The sequence below is a fragment of the Cetorhinus maximus genome, chromosome 2 (assembly GCF_964194155.1).
Source record: "Cetorhinus maximus chromosome 2, sCetMax3.hap1.1, whole genome shotgun sequence".
In the NCBI taxonomy this organism is placed as follows: Eukaryota; Metazoa; Chordata; class Chondrichthyes; order Lamniformes; family Cetorhinidae; genus Cetorhinus; species Cetorhinus maximus.
In genome coordinates, this window is record NC_135880.1 from 167,783,377 (window position 1) to 167,810,861 (window position 27,485).

Below are 27,485 nucleotides of genomic sequence, written 5' to 3' on the forward strand. Positions count from 1 at the left end.
CTTTAGGGAAGGCCTTTTGCCACCTCTGCCTCACCTGGCCTAAATGTGACTCCAGTCCCAACCTATGGTTGGCTCTTAATATGTCCAGGGTAGGCAGGAATGTACCATAAATGCTGCCTTGCCAGTGCTGCCCATATCCTGAAAAGTAATCAAATCCATCACTTTTTAAAAGCACTGATTCATGAACATGCAAGTAGTACAAAACTGATTAATATGGTCAAAAACGTTCTCCATACAGGTTTCAACTGCCATTTTTACTTTTCAAGCACATGAGAGATTTATTTTATTCTGTCACAGTATGTGGAGTTCATTGGCTAGGCCAGTATTTACTGCCCATCCCCAAATGCCCTTCAGAAGGTGTCGGTGAGCCTCCTTTTTGAACCCATTGTGCTGTTAGGAAGGGGTTTCTAGGGTTTTGACCCAGTGACAGTGGAGGAATGGTAACATAGTTCTAAGTCAGGATGGTGTGTTGCTTGGAGGGGAACTTGCAGGCGGTGATGTTCCCATGCATCTGTTGCGCTTGTCCTTCGAGGTGGTAGAAGTCATAGGTTTGGAAAGTACTGTCAAAGGAGCCTTGGTGAGTTACTGCAGTACATCTTTAGATGGTACACACTGCTGCCACTTACATCTGTGGTGGAGGGAGCAAATGTTTGTGAATGGGGTGCCAATTAAGTGGGCTGCTTTGTCCTGGATGGTGTCAAGTTTCTTGTGTGTTGTTGGAGCTGCACTCATCCAGGCAAGTGGAGAGTATTCCATCACACTCCTGACTTATGTCTTGTAGATGGTGGGCAGGCTTTGGGGAGTTGGGAGGTGAGTTACTATCTGCAGAATTCTGAGCCTCTGACCTGGTCTTGTAGCCACAGTATTTATATGGCTGGTTCAGTTCAGTTTCTGGTCAATGGTAAACCCCCAGGATGCTGATAGTGAGGGAATTCAATGATGGTAATGCCATTGAATGTCAAGGTGAGCTGGTTAGATTCTCTCATGTTGGCGCTAGTCATATCATGGCACTTGTGTAGCGCTAATATTACTTGCCACTTATCAGCCCAAGCCTGAATGTTGTCCAGGTCTCAATGCATATAGGCACAGACTGCTTCAGTAACTGAGGAGTCACAAATGGTGCTGAACATTGTGAATCATCAGCGAACGTCCCCACTCCTGATCTTACGATGGAGAGAAAGTCATTGATGAAGTAGGGTGAAGATGGTTGGGACAAGGACACTACCCTAAGGAACTCCTGCAGTGATGTACTGGGACTGAGATGATTGAATGTCAACAACAACAACCACCTTCCTTTGTGTTAGGTTTGACTCCAACCAGCGGAGAGTTTTCCCTCTGATTCCCCCTGATTGACTCTAGTTTTGCTAGGCTCTTTGATGCCACACTCAGTCAAATGTTGCCTTGCTGTTAAGGGCAGTCACTCTCACCTCACCTCGAGTTCAGCTCTTTTTTCCATGTTTGGACCAAGGCTGAAATGAAGTCAGGAGCTGAATGGCCCTGGCAGAACCAAAACTGAGCATCAGTGAGCAGATTATTGCTGAATAAGTGCCGCTTGATAGCACTGTTGACAACACCTTACATCACTTTACTGATGATCAAGAGTAGACTGATGGGGCAGTAATTGGTTGGGTTGGATTTGTACTGCTTTTTGCAGACAGGACATACATGGGCAATTTTCCATATTGCCAGGTAGATGCCAGTGTTGTAACTGTACTGGAACAGCTTGGTTAGGGGTGCAGCTAATTCTGGAGCACAGGCCTTCAATATTATTTCTGGAAAGTTATCAGGGCGCATAGTCTTTGCAGAATCAAGTGTCTTCAGCTGCTTCTTGATATCGTGTGGAGTGAATCAAATTGGCTGAAGAATGGCATCTGTGATGCAGGGGACCTCAGGAGGAGGCTGAGATAGATCATCCATTCGGCACTTCTGGCTGAAGGTAGTTGCAAATACGAACATACAAATTAGGAACAGGAGTAGGCCACTCAGCCCCCCGAGTCTGTCCACCATTTAATAAGATCATGGATGGTCTGACTGTAACCTGCTTACCCTCAATAATATTTCACCCCCTTGCTTATCAAGAATCTATTTAGCTCTGGCTTAAAAATATTCAAAGACTCTGCTTGCACCGCCTTTCGAGGAAGAGAGCTCCAAAGACACACGATCCTCTGAGAGAAAAAAATTCTCCTCATCCCTTTTTTAAATGGGCAACCCCTTATTTTTAAACAGTGGCCCCTAGTTTAGATTCTCCAACAAGAGGAGACATCCTTTCCACATCCACCCTTGTCTTACTCTTCTAAACTCTAGCTGATACAAGCTTAGCCTGTCCAACCTTTCCCATAAGACAACCCATTCCAGGTATTAAGTCTTGTAAACCTTCTGTGAACTGCTTTCTACACATTTACATCCTTCCTTAAATAAGGAGACCATTACTGTACACAGTACTCCAGATGTAGTCTCACCAATGCCCTGTATAACTGAAGCAAAGCCTTCCCATTTTTTTGTGTTCAATTCCCCTCGCAATAAATAATAACATTCTATTAACTTTCCTGATTACTTGATGTACCTGAGTACTAACCTTTTGTAATTCATGCACTGGGACACCCAGATCCCTCTGTATCTCAGGGCTCTGTGATCTCTCACCATTTAGATAATATGCTTCTTTTTATTCTTTCTGCCAAAATGGACAATTTCACATTTCCCCACATTATACTCCATTTGCCAGATCTTTGCCCAATCACTTAACCTAGCTATACCCCTTTGTAGCCTCGTTATGTCCTCTTCACAACTTACTTTCCTACCTATCTTTGTGTCATCAGCAAATTTAGCAAATGTTTCAGCCTCGTCTTTTGCACTGATGTGCTGGGCTCCCCCATTAATGAGGATGGGGATATTTGTGGAGCCTCCTCCTCCAGTTAGATGTTTATTTGTCCATCACCATTCATGACTGGATGTGGCAGGACTGCAAAGCTTAGATCTGATCCATTGTTTGTGGGATCGCTTAGCTCTGTCTATCACATGCTGCTCTGCTGTTTGGCGTGCAAGTAGTCCTGTGTTGCGGCTTCACCAGGTTGACACCTCATTTTTAGGTATGCCTGGTACTACTCCAGGCATGTCCTCCTGTACTCTTCATTGAACCAGGGTTCATCCCCTGGCTTGATGATAATGATAGAGTGGGGATATGCCAGGTTAGTGAGGTTAGAGATTGTGAGATTAAAAACCTAATAGCCTGGAAACTGCACAGACTGAAATCCTAGTACTGACTATGGTGGCGTACATTTAGTCTGTGTAAGGGCGCTTTTTTTGTATGGGCTAGTGGGTATTAGGCCACAATATGGTGTACCCTTTGTACACAATTACCCCCACCTGCTGAGAACTCTGACACATGATAGTAACTGGGAGGGTGGTGCCCATTTTATCATGCCACTTCCCTAACAAATTATTTTTGGAGGAACTCATCCATCCCTTTATAATGGGAGTGGTGACACAAATGTTTTATTTCAGTAGTTGGGAGTTAAGGTGGCTCCCCTGGCCAGGATCCACAAAGGGGCCCTTTTATGGTCTCTGCAGGCAGTCACACTTGACCTCACTAAGATTTCCAGGCCTCCAATCTTCCGATCAGCCTCTAACAGACCGGTATCAAGGAAATTCCTGGTCTGGGAATCATCAGTCCTCACCCTGGCCTCTCTGGGTCTGCCCTTCATGTAAGACTAGTCTAAAATGAGCAGGCATGACATATGCGACAACCAAGCAGATAAGTTATAAACAAATTTATGTGCCATTTTTGACCCAGTTTTTCCAGTTTGGGCTCCTACTATACTTCAAACAAGTTCAGTGCTGATTTCAGGAACAGTATCACATCGTTTTTTTTACCTGAGCTCCCTGCAGGTCTTTGGGTTCAAACACTAACTTTGACAATTTCCGACCTCGGCTGTCTCCTTGATTTGTTGCTGGATTTTTCCCAGTCACATTTGAGTGTTTTTAAACTTCCCTTTCTGAGCCATGTCTAAGTCATTATTTGTATTTCCAGTACTTTAAAAAAGCCTGACTGAAATGACCTCTGTAGGATGCAGAAGAGTTGACACCTCTTTCCAGCTTGTTATATAACATGACCTAAACATTAAGCCCATGCATGAGCTTCCACTATGCGGAATTAATTAGTGTATCTGAAATCTGGACTGCCAGCTGTTGTTTTCTTCTCTATCTTCTTGTTTTGGTCCGTCCTATAAAAAGCATTTCAGCCTTGAACATTTTAGTTGCAATGAGCGTTCCATCCAACGTTTAAGAGCTGAGAAATTTCATGTAGTTTTGGCATAACTTCAGTGCATGATCCTGGGGCAAGTGTTTATTAATTTTTCGTAGGAAGGTAGAATGGAATCCATGTTCATCTCTAGTTCCATAATTCAACCACCCCACCCCACTCCCACCACTGGCACCACTGCAACCTGAATTGACTGACCATTTTTCATTCCCATTGTCCTCGAGGCCTGAGTGGGCTCAGTTACATCGATTATAATAAGGGTCAGTGGTGCTGCACCTCCGAGTTGCTACTTTTATACGCACAAAGCACTTAGGATAAGTTAGGATGAGAATTATAAGGGCACAACAGCAGTCAGGATCAGCTGAGATAGGTACAAATCACGAGTTTGTGAACCTGAAGAATGCAGAGAGGTTAAATTGTGATTTCTGTTTGGCGGCTACTTTTGCAGCAATTGTTTTGGCATTCTGTCTATATAGACCTGGGGTTGCTCTGGAGAGTGCGAGACCAATGAAGATTTAGTTCGTAACAGGAGATTTAGCTTAGAACATTAGTTGTCATCTAAAAATGTGGAGCCCGCTTCCATAAAGAATATTTGAGGCAAATAGCATTGATGTATTTAAGAACCGACAAGGGATTGGAGTGAAACTTGTGGTGAACATAACCACTGGCCTGGGCCAGTTGGGCCAAATGGCCCAATTCAGTGCTGTACATTCGATGTACACGTCTTCTAACGATGGTAACAAGCAAGAGAACCAGTAAAGATCTTTGAAGCTGAAAATTCTATAACCAAGTGAAATCTGCTGCTGTCTACTTTTTACTTAAAAAAAACAACTAATTGTGGTTTCCAGCTGTTCCAATGACCTGTTAAGACTACCTGGTCTTCCATTACCCTAAAATGTGGAGAATATCAGAGGGTTTGTGTCGATTCAATGAGCAACCAAGCTTCTCCCATTCACAATGCTGCATTATTAGACATGGGATAGGAATAACCATCCATCATTTGCCAATTTCTTGGTATAACGGGAGTTGAAAAATTGAGGCAATCCACTGTATCTCCACCCACTGGATTTCTCATGCACGGTTGGGCAGATTGAAATTATATTCAAATGGCAGAAATTCTATGTTGAATGGCAGGGTTGGACGACCCATTTTAAATCTGAATGACCCTGAAGCCGATGCATCAATGATTAATCTACACAAAGTGGTTTAGCATTGTTAATATTTTCGCATGGAAGATTCTTGGATATTTAAAGGCATTTTTCTCCTCTAAGGGCACAAATAATTTATTTGAAGATGATAAACCAAATAGAATATTCACACATGAACATCTTAATGAACATTGAGACGAAACCTTACTTTTGCTCATTCTCACCCCCACCCCCCAGCATTTAATCCACAATTGCTGGCAGTCATTTCCAAGCTACAATTGTTGAGAATAAGCCCAAAAGACAATTTCAATCTACATAGATTAAGATTGTGAAAGTTGCACATTGATAAATTCAACTGACAAAGTTCAGATGATTATTTCATGTAAATTATTCTTCATTAATCTCCATTACAACCTACAATCTACATCGATTATCCAACCATGAAACAAAGGTCCTTTCATAAACACTATCAAGAGACAACTGCATGATACTTTTTTGTCAACTGGAGTTACCCTTGTTTTTTGAAACTGCATCAGACCAAAACCAGAATCAATCTAGTCAGCTTAATCTCCATGTATCCTGGTCAACATTCTACTCTCAATGTCATTAGAAAAAGAAGTTAAACAGATGAACTAAGCACTCAGCATGCTGCCATTTGTGGGTTCTCAGAAGTAATTCACTACGTGGAGAATATTGGCATATTTCAATGCCTTCACAACAAATGGCACATTCCTGTCTTTATTTTATGCCTCTTTAAAAGGTAACTAAGGCCAAATAGAAGCTTTTGCCTCTGGCTCCACCAACTATCAAAATATCAGACCAGAAACAAGAGTGGATCACTCACTGCCAAACTGATGGCTGGAATAGATTATCTGAAATGTTAGTAGAGATGGTTTGATGGGCAACATTTCTGGTCATGGTCAAGTGTGAAGCTCAAGCAGAGTGGTGGTGTTCACAGTTTTTTAAAAATGGAAACCAGCTATATAGCCCAGCGCTAATCTTTCCACTTCGACGTATATCTGTGCTTTACAACACCGGGTGAATGGGTGGGAACAATTTAGCACTGTGTTGAAAAAAAGAAAAGTATTGCATTTATAAAGTGCCTTTTGAGACCTCAGGATGTCCCAAAACTCATCACTGTTAATGACTTAATGTGATTGGAAATGGCAGCAAGTTGCAACTTGGAAACTTCCATTCAGTATCACTTTCTGCACCATCTTCTTCTTCAGTTCTCTGCCCAAAGGTAAGGTCTGACCCATTGTGCTGTGATCTCCGCCACAGGTAGGGCTAGGAGGCAGGTCCTGAATCCACCCAGCTGGAATGTAGATTCAAATCCATGCTGTTGGCACCAATATGATCCAGCTGGCCATCCAGCCAACTGGCCCCTCCAAGGAGTCTGAGTTGCTGTGGCAACATACACTTTTAAATGTATGTTGTAGCCTTTCAGATATGGATCGTGATGGTTGACGCTCCAATTTCTTTCTATCACATGGCTGGCTAGAACTTTTCCAGTGCTTACCACCTGCCATTGGCAAATGTTGGAAGAATTTACAAGTTGATGCTCAACCTGTTTGGCAACATTATGAATGCACCTTCCTTAGCCATCAAGTCTTGGAGTGAGACTTGATAGGTCCCATAACGGAGTGGGCGAGGGGGGGCGAGGGGGGGGGTGCGGGGTTGGGTGGGAATCAGAGGATGCACAAAATAGATTGGATAGACTGGTTTCCAATTGGAACACTCTTTGCACATGAAAATCAATTATTGTCAATCAAAACAAGTCACATGATTTAATGCAGCTTTTGGTGGTGGCATGCTCACTACCATTGTGTTACTACAGTAATTCTGCTCAGTCTTGGAAGTATCCTGAACTATGTCCTTAGCTCTCCACTTACATTTCTCAATAAGTATAATAATAACTTTGCAACGTTCTATGTTGATGGAAAGCAAGATGCATATTCTTGCCTGCCTATAATCTGATGCTATTACATATCTGCAGATGATTTGATGGTTCAATTGGTAGAACTCCTACATCTGAACCAAAGTCCTTGGTTCAAAATTTGCTAGCCATGGAAGGAGTGTTCAAAATATGGTTCAAAGGGCTGTTATTCAGTAGACAACTCGGTCCAACACTCCACATCTTTCTCCAAGGAGAGGAGAGGGGGTGAAGATATGCAAAACCAAAACAAACATTTTTTATCCAATGTATAGTCTAGGATAGGTGTGAGAGGCCCACGATTGACATCTGTCATTGTCTTGGACTCAAGAAAGGGGAGGAGGGAAGTGGGGTTTGCTGAGCTGAGCTGAGCAAACACTACACAACAGCCCGGATTTTCATGGAGACTCCAGAGAAATTCCAAAATGGTGGGTAGGAATCAGATCCAGAGACCCCACCCCCATTTCCAACTGATCTTATTTTCACCTGGAGGTGGGAGTTGGAAATGGGAAACAGGGGTGGGACGTGATTCCCACATGTGTGAATGCCAAACTCAGTCGGGCTGCTTGAACTCAGCGCTGAGTTCAAACAGATCCCATTTTTCACAGTGTGTTTAGAAAAGTTGTAAATACTCTTGAAGGCTAGATAAGGTCAGTAGAACTGTCAATTCAAATTTCCTGACTCAGGAGTGAAAATCCAGGCCACTAGCTTCTCACATTATAATTACTAATGGTTTTTCCAACCATGTTTAGAACATAAGAAATAGATCATGGCTGATCTTCTACCTCAACTCTGTTTTCCCATTGTATCCTACATCCCTTGATTCCCTTCATATTCAAAAATAACACTAGTTAGAGGCCAGCTGAGAACAGATATTTTGTATGGACTTCCCATGGATTAACATAATGACATACTGCTCCAGTGACAGAATAAACAGGATTTGCTGCCTCAGTCCGTTTTTCAGATTCATGCACTATCACTGGAAAAGTATGTCACAATGCCATAGCAAGTCCTACACAAATGTTTGCTCCTTGGTGTCTCTGTCCAGCAGCTATAAAATATAAAGTCTTGTAATAGGAGTCAACCAGCATATCGCTGCAAAAGTACAAATATCTCCTTTTAAGGTTATGGTTCCATTCAATAGATCAAACATTCCATTGAACCAATAATTAAATGTCCTTATGAGTGTTAAGCATACCTATTGGATATCAGCCTTTGACTTTACAGTAAAACTGTTCCCTCTGATTCCGAAGGCCAAGTATTCAAGCCCCACTTCAAGCGTACATAATCTAGGTTGGCACTAGAGAGATCTGCACTGTTGGGGGCACCACCTTTCACAAATGATTTTAAACCATGCCTGCTCGGATATATATGTAGAAGATTCCATGGTACTATTCAAAAGAGTTCCCTCTGTGTCCCGGCCAACATTCATCCCTCAGTCAACACCACAAAACACATGCTAACTGGCCATTATCTCATTACCATTTGTGGGACCTGCTTGTCTGCAGAATGGCTGCAACCTGTGCCTACACAATAATAGTTGCCTCACTTCAAGGGTAATTATTTGATTTTAAAGCAGTTTGGACATCCTAAGGATGTAAAAGGAGCTATATAAATGCAACTTCTTCAAAACCAGTGAGGAATATCACTGTATTAAAAGGTGCCAGTATTCTTTTTTGAACATGGGAGAGAAGTAACTGTTTCAGTCGACGCATTAATTACAAAAAAGTAGAGCAGCAGAACATTTTATAACCTAAATAGGCATAAAGCTTCAATCCTAGCTGTCGGTTTCTGCTAATTTTACTAATAAAGAGGCTGTGCTTTAGGCCCTTCAAGCAATCTGTAGGTTAAAGTTAATGGAGTTTTGCTTGATCTGCCATCTGCCAACATTAAGGCAGTGGAAACATCCCACGCACACTTCAAGCTTTAATGCCAAGGATTTTACATAAAATGGGTCACTGATGTACAAGTCTTATTCCAGAAAGCAGTTTTTTTTATTTATTTTTGATCTAATTTATTTTTAATGCTCAATGCCCTTCAATCCTTCTTCCTCGTGAACATTGAGTTGCTTACTCTTTTTGAAGATATTAGATATTTTTTTTTGAGGAGGGTGGAAATGGACTGTGTTCTGTCTACTCTGAGCATTAAATAAATTTACAAATTAGAGGGAGGGACACAGCCTAGAAGCCTGAAAACAAAATCTTGAATTTTGAGCAAATTAAGATGTTTCTTTCGTTCAAGCCTTTCGTTTAATCCACATCTCTTATATGTACATTCTCTCTGCAAATAATCACAAGGCACCAGTGCACAGATGTGAAGTATTATTAGTAACAGTGTATCAGATAAATCAAAGCATACATGTCAAGCTCTAAATCAATAGATTGAAAACTGAGGGGGGCAATTTTGCAATATGGGCTGACTCCATATGGCTCCACCAGCAGAGCCCGAACATTTAAACCTGTTGCTGTAAACCATACCAGACTATGGGCAGAATCTTTTCACTCCATTTGGCGGCAGGGATGTTTGGCGGTGTGAGTAGACAATATGGTGAGAAGGCCAAAAATCGGTTTTACGCCATCGTGAAGCCAGTTTCTGATCGTCCACTCCACCCGTCAATGGCGAGCCGCAATTCCCGCCGCCCAACATCGGGAAGTTCATTTTAAGGCATTTGCATCTCATCATTGTGCCTGCACGCCAAATTTCCCTCCCACATCGGTGTGACTTCAGAACAGCGTTATCTACGACTGCCAAATACTTGGAAAAGCATGCCAAAGTGAGCTTTCTTCCGCAGCTGAGACCATTCGGGCCTCTGAAGCTTTTCTGCCCACTCAAGCAACGCAAAAACATGAAAGCGCCACCAAACGCTCCAGGACTTTTCACCCCTTGGACGCAGACAGCAAATTAATGTGCATTTTAGAGGGCTGCAGAACAATCTGGCAATGGGACAAGTTGTATAATCGCCTTGCAAAATGTAGCCATGGAGCAGTCACTGGTGGAGGCGCTCACAGCCCCTTGTAATGTCTTTATTAAGATTTAGACCAGTATTCCTCATGGTTCAAGCTAACAGTGCAGCCTTGCAGTGCAGGTTAGGAGAATGCCTGAGCTGAAAGCACAATATGCAGTCAAGTGGCCGAAGCTGCCGCCAATTGGTCAAGTGGAGTGGGATGGAGGTGGGTGAGGTTTCAGACAGCCATGAAGCGCCCTGCACACTGGCCATCCAAGTGACGGCCAGCACTCTCTGGCATGCGTGAAAGGCCTTGAGACACAGCTGAAGCCGGAGGCTTAACCAAGAGAGGGCCTTAAAAGACATATGCTAACTTACGCATATCTCTCTTTGATCCTGCAGGAGGAGAACATCAGGATCATGGAGCCTGGTGATATAACGGTATGCCTCATGGCTTACAGGGAGCAGAGGAAAAGGAGAAGAGTGCAGCGGAGGCACCTGGTTCGTCAAAGGGAAGAGCACCTCCCTCAAGAAGATGAGACAGGGCCTGCTGCGCACGCAGCTGAAGGTCCATAGTAAGCCATCACTCGTAGGCACCTCGCTAGACCCAGAGTCCATAGACAGTGCTTGTCATTCCTGCAAATGACTGAGAACTAGTGTTGCTGAAGACTGCGCATGTCTAGAGAACTGGTCAATCACATACATCACCTGCTGCAGGATTTGGCGCCATGGGGACATGGAGGGATCATTGCCAGAGTCTGTGAAAGTGACCATAGCGCTGACTTTTTAGTCCAGTTGCTCCTTCCAGGCTCCACAGGTGACCTGTGCGGAATCTCACAAGGGTCCACCCACAAATGATTCCAGGACGTCATGGATGCCATCTTTGTGAAGGCACACATTGTGCATTTCGACAAGGGTCAGGAAAGCCAGGAAGTAAGAGTGCTGAGATTTGCACAGATCCCTGGTTTTCCACAGGTGCAGGGTGCCATCGACTGCACTCATGGGGCTCTTAGAACTCCATGATGTTGAGGGAATTGAGGGTGATGAGGGTGACCTCTGCCACCACCTCTCAAGCCAGAGTGGTGAGACTGATAGGCCTGAGGCCAGAGCTGGGGTAGAGCGCATCACGACGGGCCTCCACGGCGTCCAAAAGACATTCCAGGGAGGCGCCACTGAATCAGAAGGCTGTAATCTTCTTGGCTTTTGCGGCCATGTCTTCACCGGAGCAGTCCTAGGCTGCAAGCATTGAGAACTGTGCACGCGGCTGCAGTTTAAATATGGTGCCCCAGGGTGAGGAAGTGGTGAGGTAATGGCGTGACGGGCAAATCAGAGGCCGCCTGCCAGCGAGACTTCATGTTTCCCGTGACTGCATAATTTATAAAGCGGTAAGGGGGCGACAACATGTGAAAACCCACCATTGCGGCCGGTGGGTAAAACATGATTTTCCACCGCTACCACACTTAGTGCAATTCTGGGGCGATTTTGTCCTAAATGTTAAAGGCAAGAAATTCATGGTACAGTCATATGCTGCACACAGTGGCTAAGATTTTCCAGTTTCGTGGAATCCTGGCACGATTCGTCAGGACGAGGAACACTATCCATCTAATGGCCCACCCTAACTCTGGTCAATGTTCTATGGTTAGGGTTTCCAACATTCCCAGGGTTTCCCTGCAGTCTCCATGAATCACCCATTAATCTTCTGGAAACTGCTGCAAGCAATTTGGAGAAAAATCAGAGGGGCATTAAAAAAAACTGTCTTTTCTTAATCATTCCCTTTGTTAGTTGTAAAAGTGAAAAAATGTTGTTTGACTGGCTGGGGTGGTTAGAGGTTGGAGATCATATGTTGAGACCCACAGGAATAGACCCACCGAGAGCTGGAAACCCTATCCATAGTGAGGGTAATTCACATGAATTCAACAGTGGAGGGGGAGCTGGGGGCTTTGGATGCAGCTGGTCTCGAACATCCTGGCAAAGCATTGGATGGCCAGTGGCCTCCAGTGCTGGTTTTAATTGTAGTTATTTAAAGAAACAACATCAGCTTAGCCTGTGCAATCAATTGTCCTGTCACTGTCTGAATTGGCCCATTAAGTGCCATAGAATATAGAGATTTCAGGTGTTAACTGCATATCAATGCAGGTAGAGGACATTAACTGGGGATTCAATTGTGCTCCTATAGAGAGGAATAGACTTAAACCGTGGCAGCTACGGTAGGAGGTGCATGTTTGTAATATGTATTTCCTTACATAAAGCTTATAAAAGTACATAAAGATTGGCTGCAGTTCTATCCTTTAACACCGGACTTTCTGAAATAGAACGTATGGAACACACAGGCATTCCTGGTATCCAACATTGCTTGGCATAAATACCAAAGTATGTCATAAGGTGCAGCCCTGTCATTTCATTTACTTAAAATATGCCTATGCATATTATGCTGTACATATTTTATATCTGGCAGAAAAAAATATCTGCTAGTGAGAAGCCAGAGGAGCTGCTCCCAAAAAGGTTCCTACGCATGATTACTAGTTACTCTAGGGAGCCGATGCAACTGCAGCAGAAAACGCTGACCTACAGTAAATAATATATATGTATATTTATATAAAATATATATGTATTAGGTAGGGAGCTGGTTAGCGAGATGGTTAGTGTGTAGTTCAGAATAACAACAACTAGCGCAGGTTTAATTCCCTTTCTGGCTGAGGTAGACTTACAACCTGCCTTTTCACCCATAAGACAGGAAGACACCAGCAAACAATCACTGACAATAAAACTGCCCAGAAAGCAGCTGAGGATGAAGTATCAGCAAACAATGAGCCAAGGACTTGTCATTGGCTGCTGATTTTGAAAGCATCTAGCACGCCAAATATACACCTGATCCTGCATGCAACACACTATTACCCTTGCTAGTTTGGAATGAGTGAATTTTTTTTTGAGTCGGTTGTCCTCTCTGGCACTCAACAGAAGGAGAATGAGATTCCAGTTCACATGGTAAATTGGTCGGGATCTGCGGAGGTCAAGTCAGACCTGAATGAAAAGCACATTAGCTGAATTACATTGACTTGAAGGGAGGTGAGGAAAATTGGCTTCAGTAGATCTATTAAAAGGAGTGTCCTCTATTAACCGGGACAACCGGTATTGCATAATCTATGCTTAGATCAAAGTTTGGTACTTTCTTATTTTTCTTTTAACCAGCTTTCATGTGCTGCTTTTGTCATGCGAATAATTATTTTTCACTAAAAATTTCTATCAATAATAGCATCAGGTGGTGTATTGGCTGTCTATTTATCTTAAAACTTGAGTTTGAATCCAATGAAGATCAAGTAAAAGTGCCCTGGCTCCAAAGAATGTGTTCAATATTAGTTTCTAGTAAAGGCCACCTTATTGGACAAAGCTTCCCCTAATTTAGTGTGCATTAGTATGATCTCAGAAGTCATCAGAACTGCGGGTGTTTGAAAAAGAAATGTTACATTGGTGAAATCAGGGTGTTCTTCCAAGGTTGAAGTTTTGGCATATTGCAAAGGAGGAGTAGAGTGGATATAATCTGTATCTGTCTTGAGTTGTAACTAACTTTGTAGACCCCGATAGTGACAAAAATGGAGAAAAAAATCCTGTTCTTAAGACTTACATCTTTCACCTTAAATTCATAGGAAGAAAAGAATAGAGAGGTTATGAATATTACGAATTAAATGAATTTTACACCAGTTCAAGTAATAAAGTCACTCTTGCAGTAGCATTAGCTTCTTTTCCATACCTGTATGACTGTCACAATGCAGCAAAAGTTAATGGTGGCCAAATAGATCAGGCTCTAACTTTACAAACCATTGGCTAGACCTCAGCAGGAGTAATGTGGACAATTCTGGACACCACACTTCAGCGAAAATGTAAAAGCTGTGGAAAGGGTGCAGAGGAGGTTTACCAGGATATTACCAAGGACGAGGGACTTAATTTATGAGCAGTGGTTGGAAAATTTCTCCTTGAAACAGAGAAGATTAAGATGTGAACCATTAGAGGTTTTCAAGATGATGAGCTGACAGAATAGGTCCAGCAAAATTATTCCCTCTGTCGAGAGAGCCAATCGCTAGAGGTTGGCATTGGCAAAAGATCTAGAAGGGAGATGGGAAGAAATATTTTCTATCAAAGTTGTCAGAATCAGAAATTCTCCACTTGAAAAGGTGGTGGAAGCTGATCCAATAAATAATTCTCAAAGGAAGCTGGACAGGTACATGAGGGTCAGGAACATACAAGGTGATGGACCAAAAGCAGATATATGGGAATCAGTACAGCTGCTCATTCAGAGAGCCAGAACAGGCAAGGCTAGCTGAATGGCTGTAAGATTTTAGAAATACAATTAATTGTTAGGGTTCTCTGTTGGTCTTAAGTAACATCCATGGATTTTATTTAAACCACTTTTTAAACAGTTCAGTTTGGATTTCTGCTAGTGAGACAATTAACAATCAAGGCAGTTGGGAACACAAAGGCAGCTACTTTTGAGAAACTACACGTAATTAATTTTATGGCTTTGAATGTGCAATTAGGAGCTTTTATGTCAGCTTTGAAGAAATAGTTAAAAGGGTTGAGCTTAACAGTTTGAATTTAGGATGACACCTTATCTTTAAACAAAACCATGTATTGGATTAACTAATTAACCATACCTGTAGGGCAAAACATCTGTATCAGAGGAAAACCTTTTTTGACGTTACAGTAGGTAGTGTTGTTAACATTTGTTTTTAATGGCTTTACTATCCGTGGGTCTTGGGTTAAAATATATTGATGTGAATGTTTACAATTTATAAGAGGATGTAACTTTGTTTGTGACTGCTCTGCCTCTACAAGGATGTGTTATTTGTTCACAACGGAATGTAAATTCCAGGGGCCCAGGGAATGGGAAATGGACATCTGTCTTCAGTCTACATGACTCTAGTTACAGATGTGGGGTGACACCAGATGGCCTTCACCCTAAGGCAATGGAAGAGGTGAATTTGGACTATTTCCACAGAAGGGATTCTGGAATAATGAGAAGGAGGGATAAAAATTATAAAATCAACTTTGTTGGCACAGTTTTACCATGGCTTCTGTGGTATCATTCTTCTGGGACACAGTTCAATGTAATCGTCACTTCAGAGACTGAAGAAGAAAGGCATTGCCTATGCTGGCAACACTCGAGGGTTCTTAGGACCTTGAGGGATAAGAAACCTCCATTTTGCCTTCACTGTTTTTGTTACAAATATGTAAAATCTTGCTTAATAAATTCTACTTGATTCATAAATACTAGTTAATCGTGCCTTGTTAGCCAGGCACAACTGTTAGTAATTAAGAATTCAGAACTCGGATATTTTAATTAGAAGGGTACTATACTTTCAAACCCTGAAATCTTACATGACCTCCTTCTGTGCTCTATATTTCTGTGATTCTATGTAAATCAGCTCATTACATACTCAAGGGAGAATTCAAAGATTATTCACAAAATTACGGAAGTGAAGGAAATACTAAATGAATATAGTCTGCTTGTAGAATTAAAGTTTGATTCTCAAAAGTTCTGTTTTGCTCTACAATTCCATTATATCTTAAATTAGATGGGATGGGAAACTAGAATTTCTAAAGTGATGTGATCGATTCACAAAATGTAGAGTGATAGAGGAATCACAGCATATAAGTAAAAACCATGTTCCATCTTCAAAGCAGTACTGACAGATTTCTGTGGTAACCAACTGTAAACACACCTTAATAGGGGGTGCAAGCTGAAAAAAACAAAGTACCGCCCATAGAAGAAGGAAACAGTTGAGTAACTAGCTTTACAACAGCAGAACCAGCGGGGAAAAAATGAAAACAGCTTGCCAGTTGGGAGCCTACCGACTCCCACAGCTACCTCGACTACAGCTCCTCACACCCCGCTTCCTGTAAGGACTCCATCCCATTCTCTCAGTTCCTTCGCCTCCGTCGCATCTGTTCTGATGACGCTACCTTCAAAAACAGCTCCTCTGACATGTCCTCCTTCTTCCTTAACCGAGGTTTTCCACCCACGGTCGTTGACAGGGCCCTCAACCGTGTCCAGCCCATATCCCGCGCATCCGCCTCACGCCTTCTCCTCCCTCCCAGAAACATGATAGGGTCCCCCTTGTCCTCACTTATCACCCCACCAGCCTCCGCATTCAAAGGATCATCCTCCGCCATTTCCGCCAACTCCAGCATGATACCACCACCAAACACATCTTCCCTTCACCCCACCTGGCGGCATTCCGTAGGGATCATTCCCTCCGGGACACTCTGGTCCACTCCTCCATCACCCCCTACTCCTCAACCCCCACCTATGGCACCTCCCCATGCCCACGCAGAAGATGCAACACCTGCCCCTTCACTTCCTCTCTCCACACCATCCAAGGGCCCAAACACTCCTTTCAAGTGAAGCAGCATTTCACTTGCATTTCCCCTAACTTAGTCTACTGCATTCGTTGCTCCCAATGCGGTCTCCTCTACATTGGAGAGACCAAACGCAAACTGGGCGACCGCTTTGTAGAACACCTGCGGTCTGTCCGCAAGAAAGACCCAAACCTCCCTGTCGCTTGCCATTTTAACACTCCACCCTGTTCTCTTGCCCACATGTCTGTCCTTGGCTTGCTGCATTGTTCCAGTGAAGCCCAACGCAAACTGGAGGAACAGCACCTCATCTTCCGACTAGGCACTTTACAGCCTTCCGGGCTGAATATTGAATTCAACAACTTTAGATCTTAAACTCCCCCTCCCCCCATCCCCACCCCGTTTCTTCCCCCTCCTTTTTTTTTTCAATAAGTTATATAGATTCTTCTTTTCCCACCTATTTCCATTATTTTTAAATCTACAACTAATACTTTGTTAGTCTTTCCACCCACCCCCATTAGAGCTGTACCTTGAGTATCCTGCAATCCATTCTTAATTAGCACTTTTATTAGATAATATCACCACCTTCAACACCTCTTTGATCCTTTTGTCTGTGACATCTTTTGATTATCTGCTCCTATCACTGCTTGCTTGTCCCCACAACCACCCCACCCTCAACTTCTCTCTCCCCCCGCCCCCCACCTTAGACCAGTTTATATTTCACCTCTCTCCTAACTATACTTCAGTTCTGCCGAAGGGTCATGAGGACTCGAAACGTCAACTGTTTTCTTCTCCATCGATGCTGCCAGATCTGCTGAGTTTTTCCAGGTAATTCTGGTTTTGTTTTGGATTTCCAGCATCCGCAGTAGCTTTTAGCTTTTTGTTTTTATTTTTTTGCCAGTACCATTAGCAGATAGTGATACTAAACATCATTCAGCTATAGAAAGAAAGAGCTTACAATTGTAGAGTGCTTTTTGTAATTCAAGGACGTCCCAAAAAAACCTAACAGCCAATGGAGAACATCTGAAGTGTTGCCACTGTTGCAGGAAAATGCTGAGGTCAACTTGGGTGCAGCAAAGTCCACAAACAGAAATGAGATGCATATCCAATTAAATGCTTAATAATGTTGGCTGTGGGATACATAATGGCCAGACCACGGAGTCAACAATCCTGCTCTTCTTGGGATACTGCCAAGAGGTCTTTTATTTCTATTGGAAAGGGAAAGGAAGCCTCAAGTGAACTTCTCAAGCAGAAGACAACACGTCCAGCAAAGCAGCACACCCTCAATACTAAATTAAAGTGTCAGCCTAGATTATGTGCTCATATCCTAGAATGTTGCCTGAACTATTCTGACTCAGGGGCGAGAGTACTACTGCTGACACTCGCTCACTCATTTTTCCAGAACCGCTTCATCCAATTCAGGGCGCGGGGAGTCGGAGCCTATCTCAACAGGCAATGGGCACTAAGCGGGGTACACCCAGGACAGGATGCCAGTCCATCACAGGACACACACTCACAGGGCACACGCTCACATGGGGGGCAATTTACTGTAGCCAATCCACCTTACCAGCACGCACTGACACCTAAACAATGTATACCAATCACATGTACTTGTATTACGCTCCTCATACACAGGAAGATGTTACAGATAACAACACAATGAGGAGAAAAGGCATACAATTGACAAAAAGCTTTGGGGAATAGGAGAACTGAGAGGCTATGATGGGGAGCTGACTGCACTGTTGAGGAAAAGGGTTTTGAGGAGGATTTTGAAAACAGGAAAAGGGGTGCTAGATGAAGGAATCTGGAAAGAGTTTCAGAGGGCAGAAGCTGGTGAATGAGTGGTTCCAAGGGTAGAATGTTGGAAGGGAGGGGTGAGGAAAAGTCTGAAATTAGAGGAGTGGATAAAGTGCAAGGGGACAAGGTAAAAGATGATCACTCAGGGGATTGAAATCATGGAGAATTTGAAACTGATGTCCAGAAATCTAGGAACCTGGTGAAACAGGTTAAATGACTTTATTGCGCTTAGTTCAGGTTGCAGCGTTTGGATGCATTGAAGCTAGTGCCAAGGTTAAAATGATATTGTCTTCTAGGAGGACATTGCTGATGTTAAAACTTGTAGTGATGAAGACATGGACTAGGTTTTTGAAGCAGAAATGGAAAGCTGAAGGAGAAAATTATCATTGTTGAAGAGCTGGAAGAAAGAGATTTTGGTAACAGAATTGATGTGGGGATAAGTAGCTGACCTCAATGTTGAAGAAAATGTTGATGGAAGCCAGAGAGAATAGCCTCATTTTGGCAATTTTCCGCTGATGAAATTTTGGTTTATCCCAATCTTGAAATTACATAGGTAATTTTGAAGTGTGGAAACTGCCTTTGAGTCAATAGTGGAGGCAACAAGGCAGAGCTGGATGCCACTGGCATAAATGTCAAAACTGATCCTTCGGTTATTGTTGGGTTGTCTTGGAAGACATTGGGTGTCTTGCTCCTAGAGGCAAAGATTTTAGCTTCAAAGTACTTTTATTTGCATAATTAACTATATACAAGATTACAGGACATCAGGACAGAGCTATACTGCTCCTCTCAGGTTCTTCCCACTCAACTCTGAGTGACATCATTATAACATAGCTCCTTACGCACATTCTCAATAGTTATCATTAGAGAAGCGTTAGGGTTAACCCTTTACTCTACTATCCTGCATTTCTGAATAATGTTATCAAGAGATAGCATGCAGAGAGTGAAAAACAGCAAAGTCCGTTTAACTCTTCTATGCATGCACATGTCATATAAAAGTTTCATGGCAAAGCTGTTCTTAAAGTTAGATTTTACATGGCATGTCTAGATATTCCATAATATTTTCCAATTTTTTCTATGGTTGTTTCCAAGATATAACATTTATGGCTGCAGGCAACATTTTACTGTATAATTCCAATATTGCCTCATCACAGGGACATTGTGATGGTGGCAGTGAAATGTAGTAACGCTCCTCAGCAACTTCAAATGCAAGATGTTCCATTTTTAGTGCACACTTCTGATTACTTTGAGGCAAACTAGAAGAATTTTCTCTGTCTATGTAATAAGTGTTGAAAAATAGCAACTTCAAAATAGCACATGGGGGAAACTACAGGCATCAGGATCAACAGGAAATAGTTGGAATTATTTTACAAATGTGTGTTACTAGAAGGCATTGGTGCCTTAATTTTCTACTAATCAGCTTTAATGGCAAAAGGTAGTGGGAAGTATGCCTGCATTGTACCCATAAGGAACAAAGGCGGGCTAGCATCCCGATCTGCAGCATGCATTCAGAGATTCAGGCCTAGTACTTTTTTCATTTATTTGTGTGATGCAAGCGTAGCTGACAAGGCTAGCATTTATTGCCCATCCCTAATTGCCCTTCAGAAGGTGATGGTGAGCCGCCTTCGTGAACTGCTGCTGTCTATGTGGTGTACATACATTCACAGTGCTGTTAAGAAGGGAGTTCCAGGATTTTGATCCAGCGAAGGTTTAAGAACGGCAATATAGTTCCTAGTCAGGGTGGTGTGTGACTTGGAGGAGAACTTCCAAGCTGTGGTGCTCCCACATGTCTGCTGTCCATGTTTTTCTAGGTAGTAAAGGCTGCAGGTTTGGAAGGTGTAGTGGAAGGAGCCTTGGCGAGTTGCTGCAGTGTATCTTGTAGATGTTACACAATGCTGCCACTGTGTGCCAGTGGTGGAGGGATTGGATGTTGAGGTGGTTGATGGGGTGCTGATCAAGCTGGCTGCTTTGTCCTGGATGGTATTGAAATCCTTGAGTGTTGTTGGAGCTGCACTCATCCAGGCAAGTGCAGAGCATTCTATCACACTCCTAACTTGTGCCTTGTAGAAAGTGGACAGGCTTTAGAGAGTCAGGAGTTACTTGCTGCAGAATTCCAAGCCTCTGACCTGTCCTGCAGGCACGGTAATTATAAGACTGGTCCAGTTAAGTTTCTGCTAATGGTAACTACCAGGACATTGATATTGGGGGAATTCAGCACTGGTAATGTTATTGAATGTCAAGAGGAGATGGTTAGATTCTCTTTTGTTGGAGATGGTCATTGCCTGACATTTGTGTGGTGCAAATATTACTTGCCATTTATCATCCCAATCCTGAATGTTGTCTTGGTCTTGATGCATGCAGGCACAGACTTATTCATAATCTGAGGAGTTGCAAATCATACTGAACACTGTTCATGTGCACACAGGTTTGTGTCAAAACCTTTAAACAAAATATATATTCTCAATGAAAAAAATATTGCTGCAACTGTCAAATCCTAAAACTGAAAATATAACTAGAAAATGCATTTATAATACACAAAATGTTAAACAGGGGCCTCTAGCTGTGCATGGACTCCATCATGACCACAAACACTTTGATATTGCTAAATTTTTCGAGAAGCTAATGAATAGGTTGATTGATAAAGGCAATTAGTAGTGATCAAAAATAGGCCTTACTAATATGAATATTCCGTTAAAGTGAACACTTCCCCAGGTGTGTACTGATTGCCTCCGAGTTACGAACAAACAGCCAGATGAAGGAATACTGCACACTGGGCTTTCTACTTTATAAACATAGGTTTTAGATAATGCCAAACTTGATCCATTACTGGATTAAAGCAATGCTTCTCAAACTGCTTTACAGCAGCCTAACTTATATATTCAAATTCTTGAAGTCATGATCTTCTCACTCAGAAGTGTTAAATTAGGGACAGTTTTTGCTGTGGGTACATGGGTAAGGTAAGGGAGATTGCTCAAACCCATTTTATATAGGACCCTTTGTGACAGCCCAAGGGGACAGTCACTTATTTTCTCAAAGAATCTCAACACAGGCATAATGGGCCAAATGCCTTTCTTTTATACTGTACAATTCCATGAATTGAAATATTTCCCTTCTTTATCTATCTATATAGCTTAACTATAATCACAGAGTTCTGTGACAGCAGGCCTACTCAATGACATGTCACTAATTTATTGGCTGAATCAAAGGCTCTTGCCTTTGGTCATACAGATTTCGAGTTTAAGTTGTACTGAGGTATAAAACCTATTGCTTAGCTCTTATATGCTTGAGTGGGGTCAGGAGGTTTATATACCATATATCCTGCACAAAAGCATGATTTTTGAACCACTGTGAAAAGCCAAAAACTATTGCAAGTACACTCTCTCAAAACTGGCAGCCTCAGGACCGAGGCCTTGCCAGATTTCAGAATTTGCTGGATTTTGGGCCAGGTGCTTTGGGTAGTGGGCGGTTCAGGCCAATCTGGGTTGGGTGGGATCAAGGGTCACTTGTAGCGCAGGAATAGACCAGCGCGCAAGCAGTGAAGGGGATAACAAGTCCGCCGCCGAATTGTCCAGGTAAGATAATTGTAATTGCTGTAAAAAGAGGCATTTTTGTCAAAGCTTTTCATCTTGCACTCATCAGGACAGTTCACAAGAATACCAAATGTAAAGGGAACAACAATTTATATTATTATATGTGGTTTCCACTAAACACAAATGTGCCACACTGAGAGCTCGACTGACAATCTTAAATTGATTGCCAGGTTCCAAACCCATGACCGCTACCATCTAGAAGGACAAGGGCAGCAGATAGATGGGAACACCACCACCTGGAGATCCCCTCCAAGTAACTCACCATCCTGACTTGGAAATATATCGCCAATCCTTCACTGTCGCTGGGTCAAAATCCTGGAACTCCTTCCCTAACAGCACTGTGGATGTACCTACACCACATGGGCTGCAGCAGTTCAAAAAGGCAGCTCACCACCACCTTCTCAAAGACAATTATGGATGGGCAATAAATGCTGGCCCAGCCAGTGAAGCCCACATCCCATGAACAAATTTTAAAAAGCGCACTGAAGATTATTTAGCAAATGTTGTCCAATCACAGAATCTCACCTAATGCTGGAAATTGTGTTTTGAGTTTTCCAAGCATGGGCTGGTTGGATAGAGTCTGTACCTTGCTCATTGCAAGGAAGGGACATGCTACATATATTAATACACAGGGCCCTGTTCTTTGCAGACAGAAATAACATGCACACACATTGCACCTGTTTCAGCTAAACAAAACAAGTGACAGCCATTCGCTGGCTCATTCCTCAGGGCAATGTCTTGACCAATCAGAGTCAAGCTGCCTGGTTTAAACTTCAAACAATGCTTGGCAGTATCTGTCAGTCACCATCAACTGGTGTATTCTCCATGGCAATGCCTCTACAAATCAGAGTCCTCTTGCCAACCAATCAGCACTCTCTTTGCATACAGTGTAAATTGTTGTCCCCTATACGTTTGGTATTCTTGCGAATTGTCCTGATGAATGCAAAATGAAAAGCTTTGACAAAAATGTCGCTATTTTTTCAGCAGTACTCAAGTTCTGTATTGCCAGACAACTATTTAATTTGAATTGAATAAGATTAAAAAGAAAATTGATGCATGAGACATTCTAAACATGTCCAGTCGCAGACAACTCCAATTTTTAGACAGCAGGTTTTGAGAGTGTGTATCTGTATAAAACAAGCAAAATGCAGTCTTTAAAATCATTGAAACCAAATCATCCTCTTTGGGATGGGGGAGTATTTAAATCTGAGTTTGCATTCTATTTCTCAAGGCACTACCTTCTTAATCTTACAATCTAATTTTACACTTAATCTCACTGCCTGTGTCATTCCTTTCATGGGTAGCCATTCAATCCCCAACGTCTTGTAGTTTCTCATGGTTAACGTTCGTAGCATCACCTTCCTTGTCCACGTCACTGGTGCTTACATAGGTGTACCTATGAGACAAATATAGCTCCTCAGATGATCCTCTTTTCTCCTTGACTTGATGATCAACCAATCACTTTTACCAGTTATTATAATCCCAACACTGGGCTAACTAGCCCCTGGAACATCTGTTCCAGAAAACCTTCTTATTATATGTTGTGGACAGCATACAATTGACTGTCAAGTTGTCCAAATTTTCTCTGGAGGATTGCAACCTACATACATATGTATTTTTTAAAGCTTTTGCATATATGAAAACTCCAGCATGACATGAACAACTTTACTGATGCTCCTTAATGTCATTAAATACTAATTAATCCGTCACTGGCACATGTTTGCCAGTTTTGTTAAGGACTTAATCAGCAAAGTTAGTAAGCACATGCTTAATGCGCACAGACTGCAGTCCTCTGAATGCTATGGATAAGCAACTGTTAACCCTTAACACCTGCCTAAAAGTAGCTCATAGAAAATGCAGCAACCAGGTATTGGAGTGAGAGGAGGTCATGTCCTAACAAGTCAGGCCACTCACTGGCAGAGAAGACAAGCATTACAATGCTGCCAAAGTGGAAGAGTTTCTGGAGGATGTGCGGCTGTAGAAACACATAGTCAGTGGTCCTGTATCTGGAAAGGAAAATGACAGTCTGTTCCACATTGAGACAGGAGACGGAAACAAAGATCTGCTCCATAATGAAAGAAAATTGAAAAGACTGCGTATCGACCTAGCATACCAATAAGATGGAACTGTGTTGCTGGGTATATTGTTCAAAGAATCTCTGCATGGGACTTTTCAACAATTTTGTCATTCAGTATGCAGCTACATTGAAACAGAAAAACTCAGCAGAGCACAGACTTCAAATGAACCAGTCGATGGTTTATATGTTAAATTTATTTTCGCAGGCTTGAAACTCCCGCTAACTTGGTTTGAAATCCAACTTTAGTCCAGCTATATTTTCATTAGTGAAAATGACAAGTGAAATTAAAACATTCCATCAATGTTTCTTATGGTCCTGAAAGTTTCTTCAAGCGTTTGGCTGGTACGTTCTAAATATTACCTGCGAATACTTAAATCCAATCTGCCTGTGATAAAGCTACAAGATTAGAGGTGTTGAAGGCAGCAGAGTCTCCCTGCTATTTAAATTACAGCACTTCCGAGTTTCACTCTGCCACTATATCTACGCATCTGTGCTGTCTCTATGTGTATCTGACTGTGCCTCGACTCCTTTGCTGTGTGTGTGCCCATCTTCTATGTCTCCCTGTTGGGTGTTTCTGCCCTTTGCACCTCGCTAGTTTTTACCTACTTTGAGGGAAATATCTCACCTTGCTAACCGGTAGGACAGGTTGACAGGGGTTGACAGATGCCGAGAGATTAGGCGCTCGCTTTCGGGTACCCCAGGTCACTCCCTACTGAAAGCAGCGGTCGCCCATTCCCTGATATCTTAATCTCGGTTTTCCTACCAGGTGATAGATGGGGAAAGCCAGGGGCGTGAACTGAAACCTGAGCAAATGAAGCGTCCAGTCCTTTACGGAACGAGGAACTACTCCCCCGAATAAACCCTGTGAAAGACAATTGCATTCGGTGCCCTCTCTGCATTTTGCTTATGTAAACTTTTTTTTTTCAATATTTGAAAGAAATGGAATTCGATGAAGCAAGTGTGAAATATATGTGAGAAAACAGCACACAAACGCGCGACCGAGGTGAAGGCAAAACTCGCGGAATTGCCCTAGTGCCAATGCATCGCTGTATCTCCGGACAAATTCAGAATCTCCAGAAAGAAACAGGACAGGGAGTCTTACCTCGCACCAAGTAGAGGATCACAGTCAGCCAGACGCAAGCCAGCCACTTCCAGATCTGCATTTTGATTTTCTTGTCGTCTTCCCTGCTCTTCACAAGACGCGCATTTCTGAAAGGAAGGACGAGAGTGACCCGCGGGTTTAAAGTGTCAGCCCGCCTGCACCGCGCCCCACTGGATCCCCAGACCCTTTAAACACGACTTTCCCAATGAGAATCGGGAATCAATCCCGTCCAACCAGGGATACCTGTCGATCGCCGTGCGCAACCTTCTCCCGCCCAAACTGGGCAGCGACTGGAAAGTGACTCGCTCGCAGGGAAGAGTGAGACCGGCTCTTGTCTCAGGATCTTACAGGGGGCGGGGGCGGGGGAGGCCATTCGGCCCCTTGCGGGCGGATTCAACGTGACCTCCCCTCCCTGCAGTCCCAGGACTGGGTCCCCGGTCCGAATTCGCCTCACACCCTCCTGCTCTCTCTCTCCTTGCAGAGCTGCAAAATGATGCCCAGTCCCCTCTTTTGCAAGTTACCGTTGAACCTGCCTTTGAGGCAGCGCATTCCACACCATTGACTTACCGCGTTAGGAAGTGTCCTGCCTGCTGCGGTGCTGGGGATGTGCGGGACACCCGTGTTCCCATTCGGACCGGGGACCCATTCCTGGGACTGTGTGTCCAGCTGCCCCTTTGAAAGAATTCTCCCTCACGTTGACGGCTTATCCCGCAGGATAGCCAGTGGGACACTGACCCTTGGGGTGGGGGGGGGAGGGGTTTGAGTGAGTGGAGCGGGACTACAAGGAGGTGAGTGGGCCAGCAGAGAGATGGCAATGCCGCCACTCAATAAGATAAGTTGTGAGTTTTAGTTAATGTTAAACCTCTACCTTCTACTATGGTCTCAAGAAACCCCCTCCCCACTGCCTCTCATGTTGAATCCACCCCCCTCCCTCCCCCATGCTTTCTAAACCCACTCCCCCACTCTCAGGGTCACCAGTAGCATCCCTCCCCCCACAGTTGAAATGTCCCTAAGAGTTGGTCACCCTGTTCTTGGGCAGCCCAATACATAATATCCACACACACACATTTAAATATAATGAATTTTCTCAGTCGCATTGTTAAATGAGGCTGTACGCTTTTAATTCAGTTCTCACGTTGCAGACTCCTGTTAGTGGTCTTTTCTTTTCTCTAAATGCCTGCCTTAACACTTCCAGATAACACGCTTGGCGACGAGTGAGCACCAGCTTTCATGGACAGCCCTTCCCGTTCGATAGCAGAAGCTATGGACATTGACCCTCCCGCTCGGACCCTTCACCAGATGCGCCACCACCTGCCGCTTCGATCTCCCTCACTTTCCCCACGTCAGTCACTTTGGGATTAAAACCCCCGAGAAATACCTGCGAATTTTTGGTCCAGAGACAAGAAAGGGACTATGAACTAGGGGCTCCCAAATTACTGACCACTTGTCAATGCTTAGCTATCGTTTTGCTATGACATTAATATTATTTTCACTGTGGTCCCTGTGTGGCTCTAACAACGATAGGTGAGCGAATTATCTGACTGCTCATTCCTACTCCATTTTAAGAGAAAGTGTCCACCGAACGAAGTAGCGCAGATTTAACCAGGAATAACTGAACCAAGGTTGCAAATAAGACGCATATTTAAGATGTGTTGAGAGAACAACCTGGGTAATAGTCGATTTGTTGATCTAACTGCTTGCATGGCAGGCGGAAATAAAAGCAGACTTCTTTGCGTCGAAAAATATTTTTAAAAACAGTTAAACAGCTGGCTTGGAGGGAAGGGAAGAAAACATTTGCCACAACCAAAAAGTGCATGGAAATTCCACCCCTCCCCGGCACCTATCCGGGATCGTAAGCACAGCAGTGTCGACATCAATCTAGTATGACTGTGAAGCTGATTAGGGGCACCCGGGGTTGCTTGAGGGGCAATGGGAACAGTGGAGATGGCAACACTGAAAATCTGGATTTAGATCTAGATCAATTCCAAATTTGCGTTTAAACTCACATTAACGAAGACCCTCATGAAGACAATTCGAGTTCTACAATAAGCTGATGCTAAGCCAGCATGAACCAACCCGATCCAGACTTTGATATTTTCTAGTGCATACATCTGATATTTTAATCGCTAATTATCATCCTTTATTAAGCCTATGAGACTTGTTTTAGACTGCACAGAATAGACATGGGGATTTTCTTGGACATTCCTCGATACAGATGTAAAAGCTTTTCTGGAAATCCTATATATATATATATATGTGTGTGTGTGTATATATAATATATTAGATTG

At 43.1% G+C, this 27,485-nt stretch overlaps 1 protein-coding gene across 3 annotated transcripts in view; it reads right to left on the bottom strand.

The window, feature by feature from the left end:
- The window catches only part of chrna8 (cholinergic receptor, nicotinic, alpha 8), a 412,535-nt gene that overhangs the window by 312,532 nt on the left and 72,518 nt on the right, over positions 1-27,485 (bottom strand). Inside the window, exons 1-2 of one of the 3 annotated variants that reach the window (XM_078570627.1) lie at positions 25,441-25,536; positions 25,198-25,304 (exon numbers count right to left, since the gene is read on the bottom strand). The exons of 1 other annotated variant lie outside the window; for it this stretch is intronic. In XM_078570627.1, coding sequence (XP_078426753.1) covers positions 25,198-25,258 — 61 coding nt within the window. In that variant the 5' untranslated portion in view covers positions 25,259-25,304; positions 25,441-25,536. Of the gene's footprint in view, positions 1-25,197; positions 25,305-25,440; positions 25,537-27,485 lie in introns of those variants that run through there. One more of the 3 variants, XM_078570635.1, reaches the window with a different exon arrangement.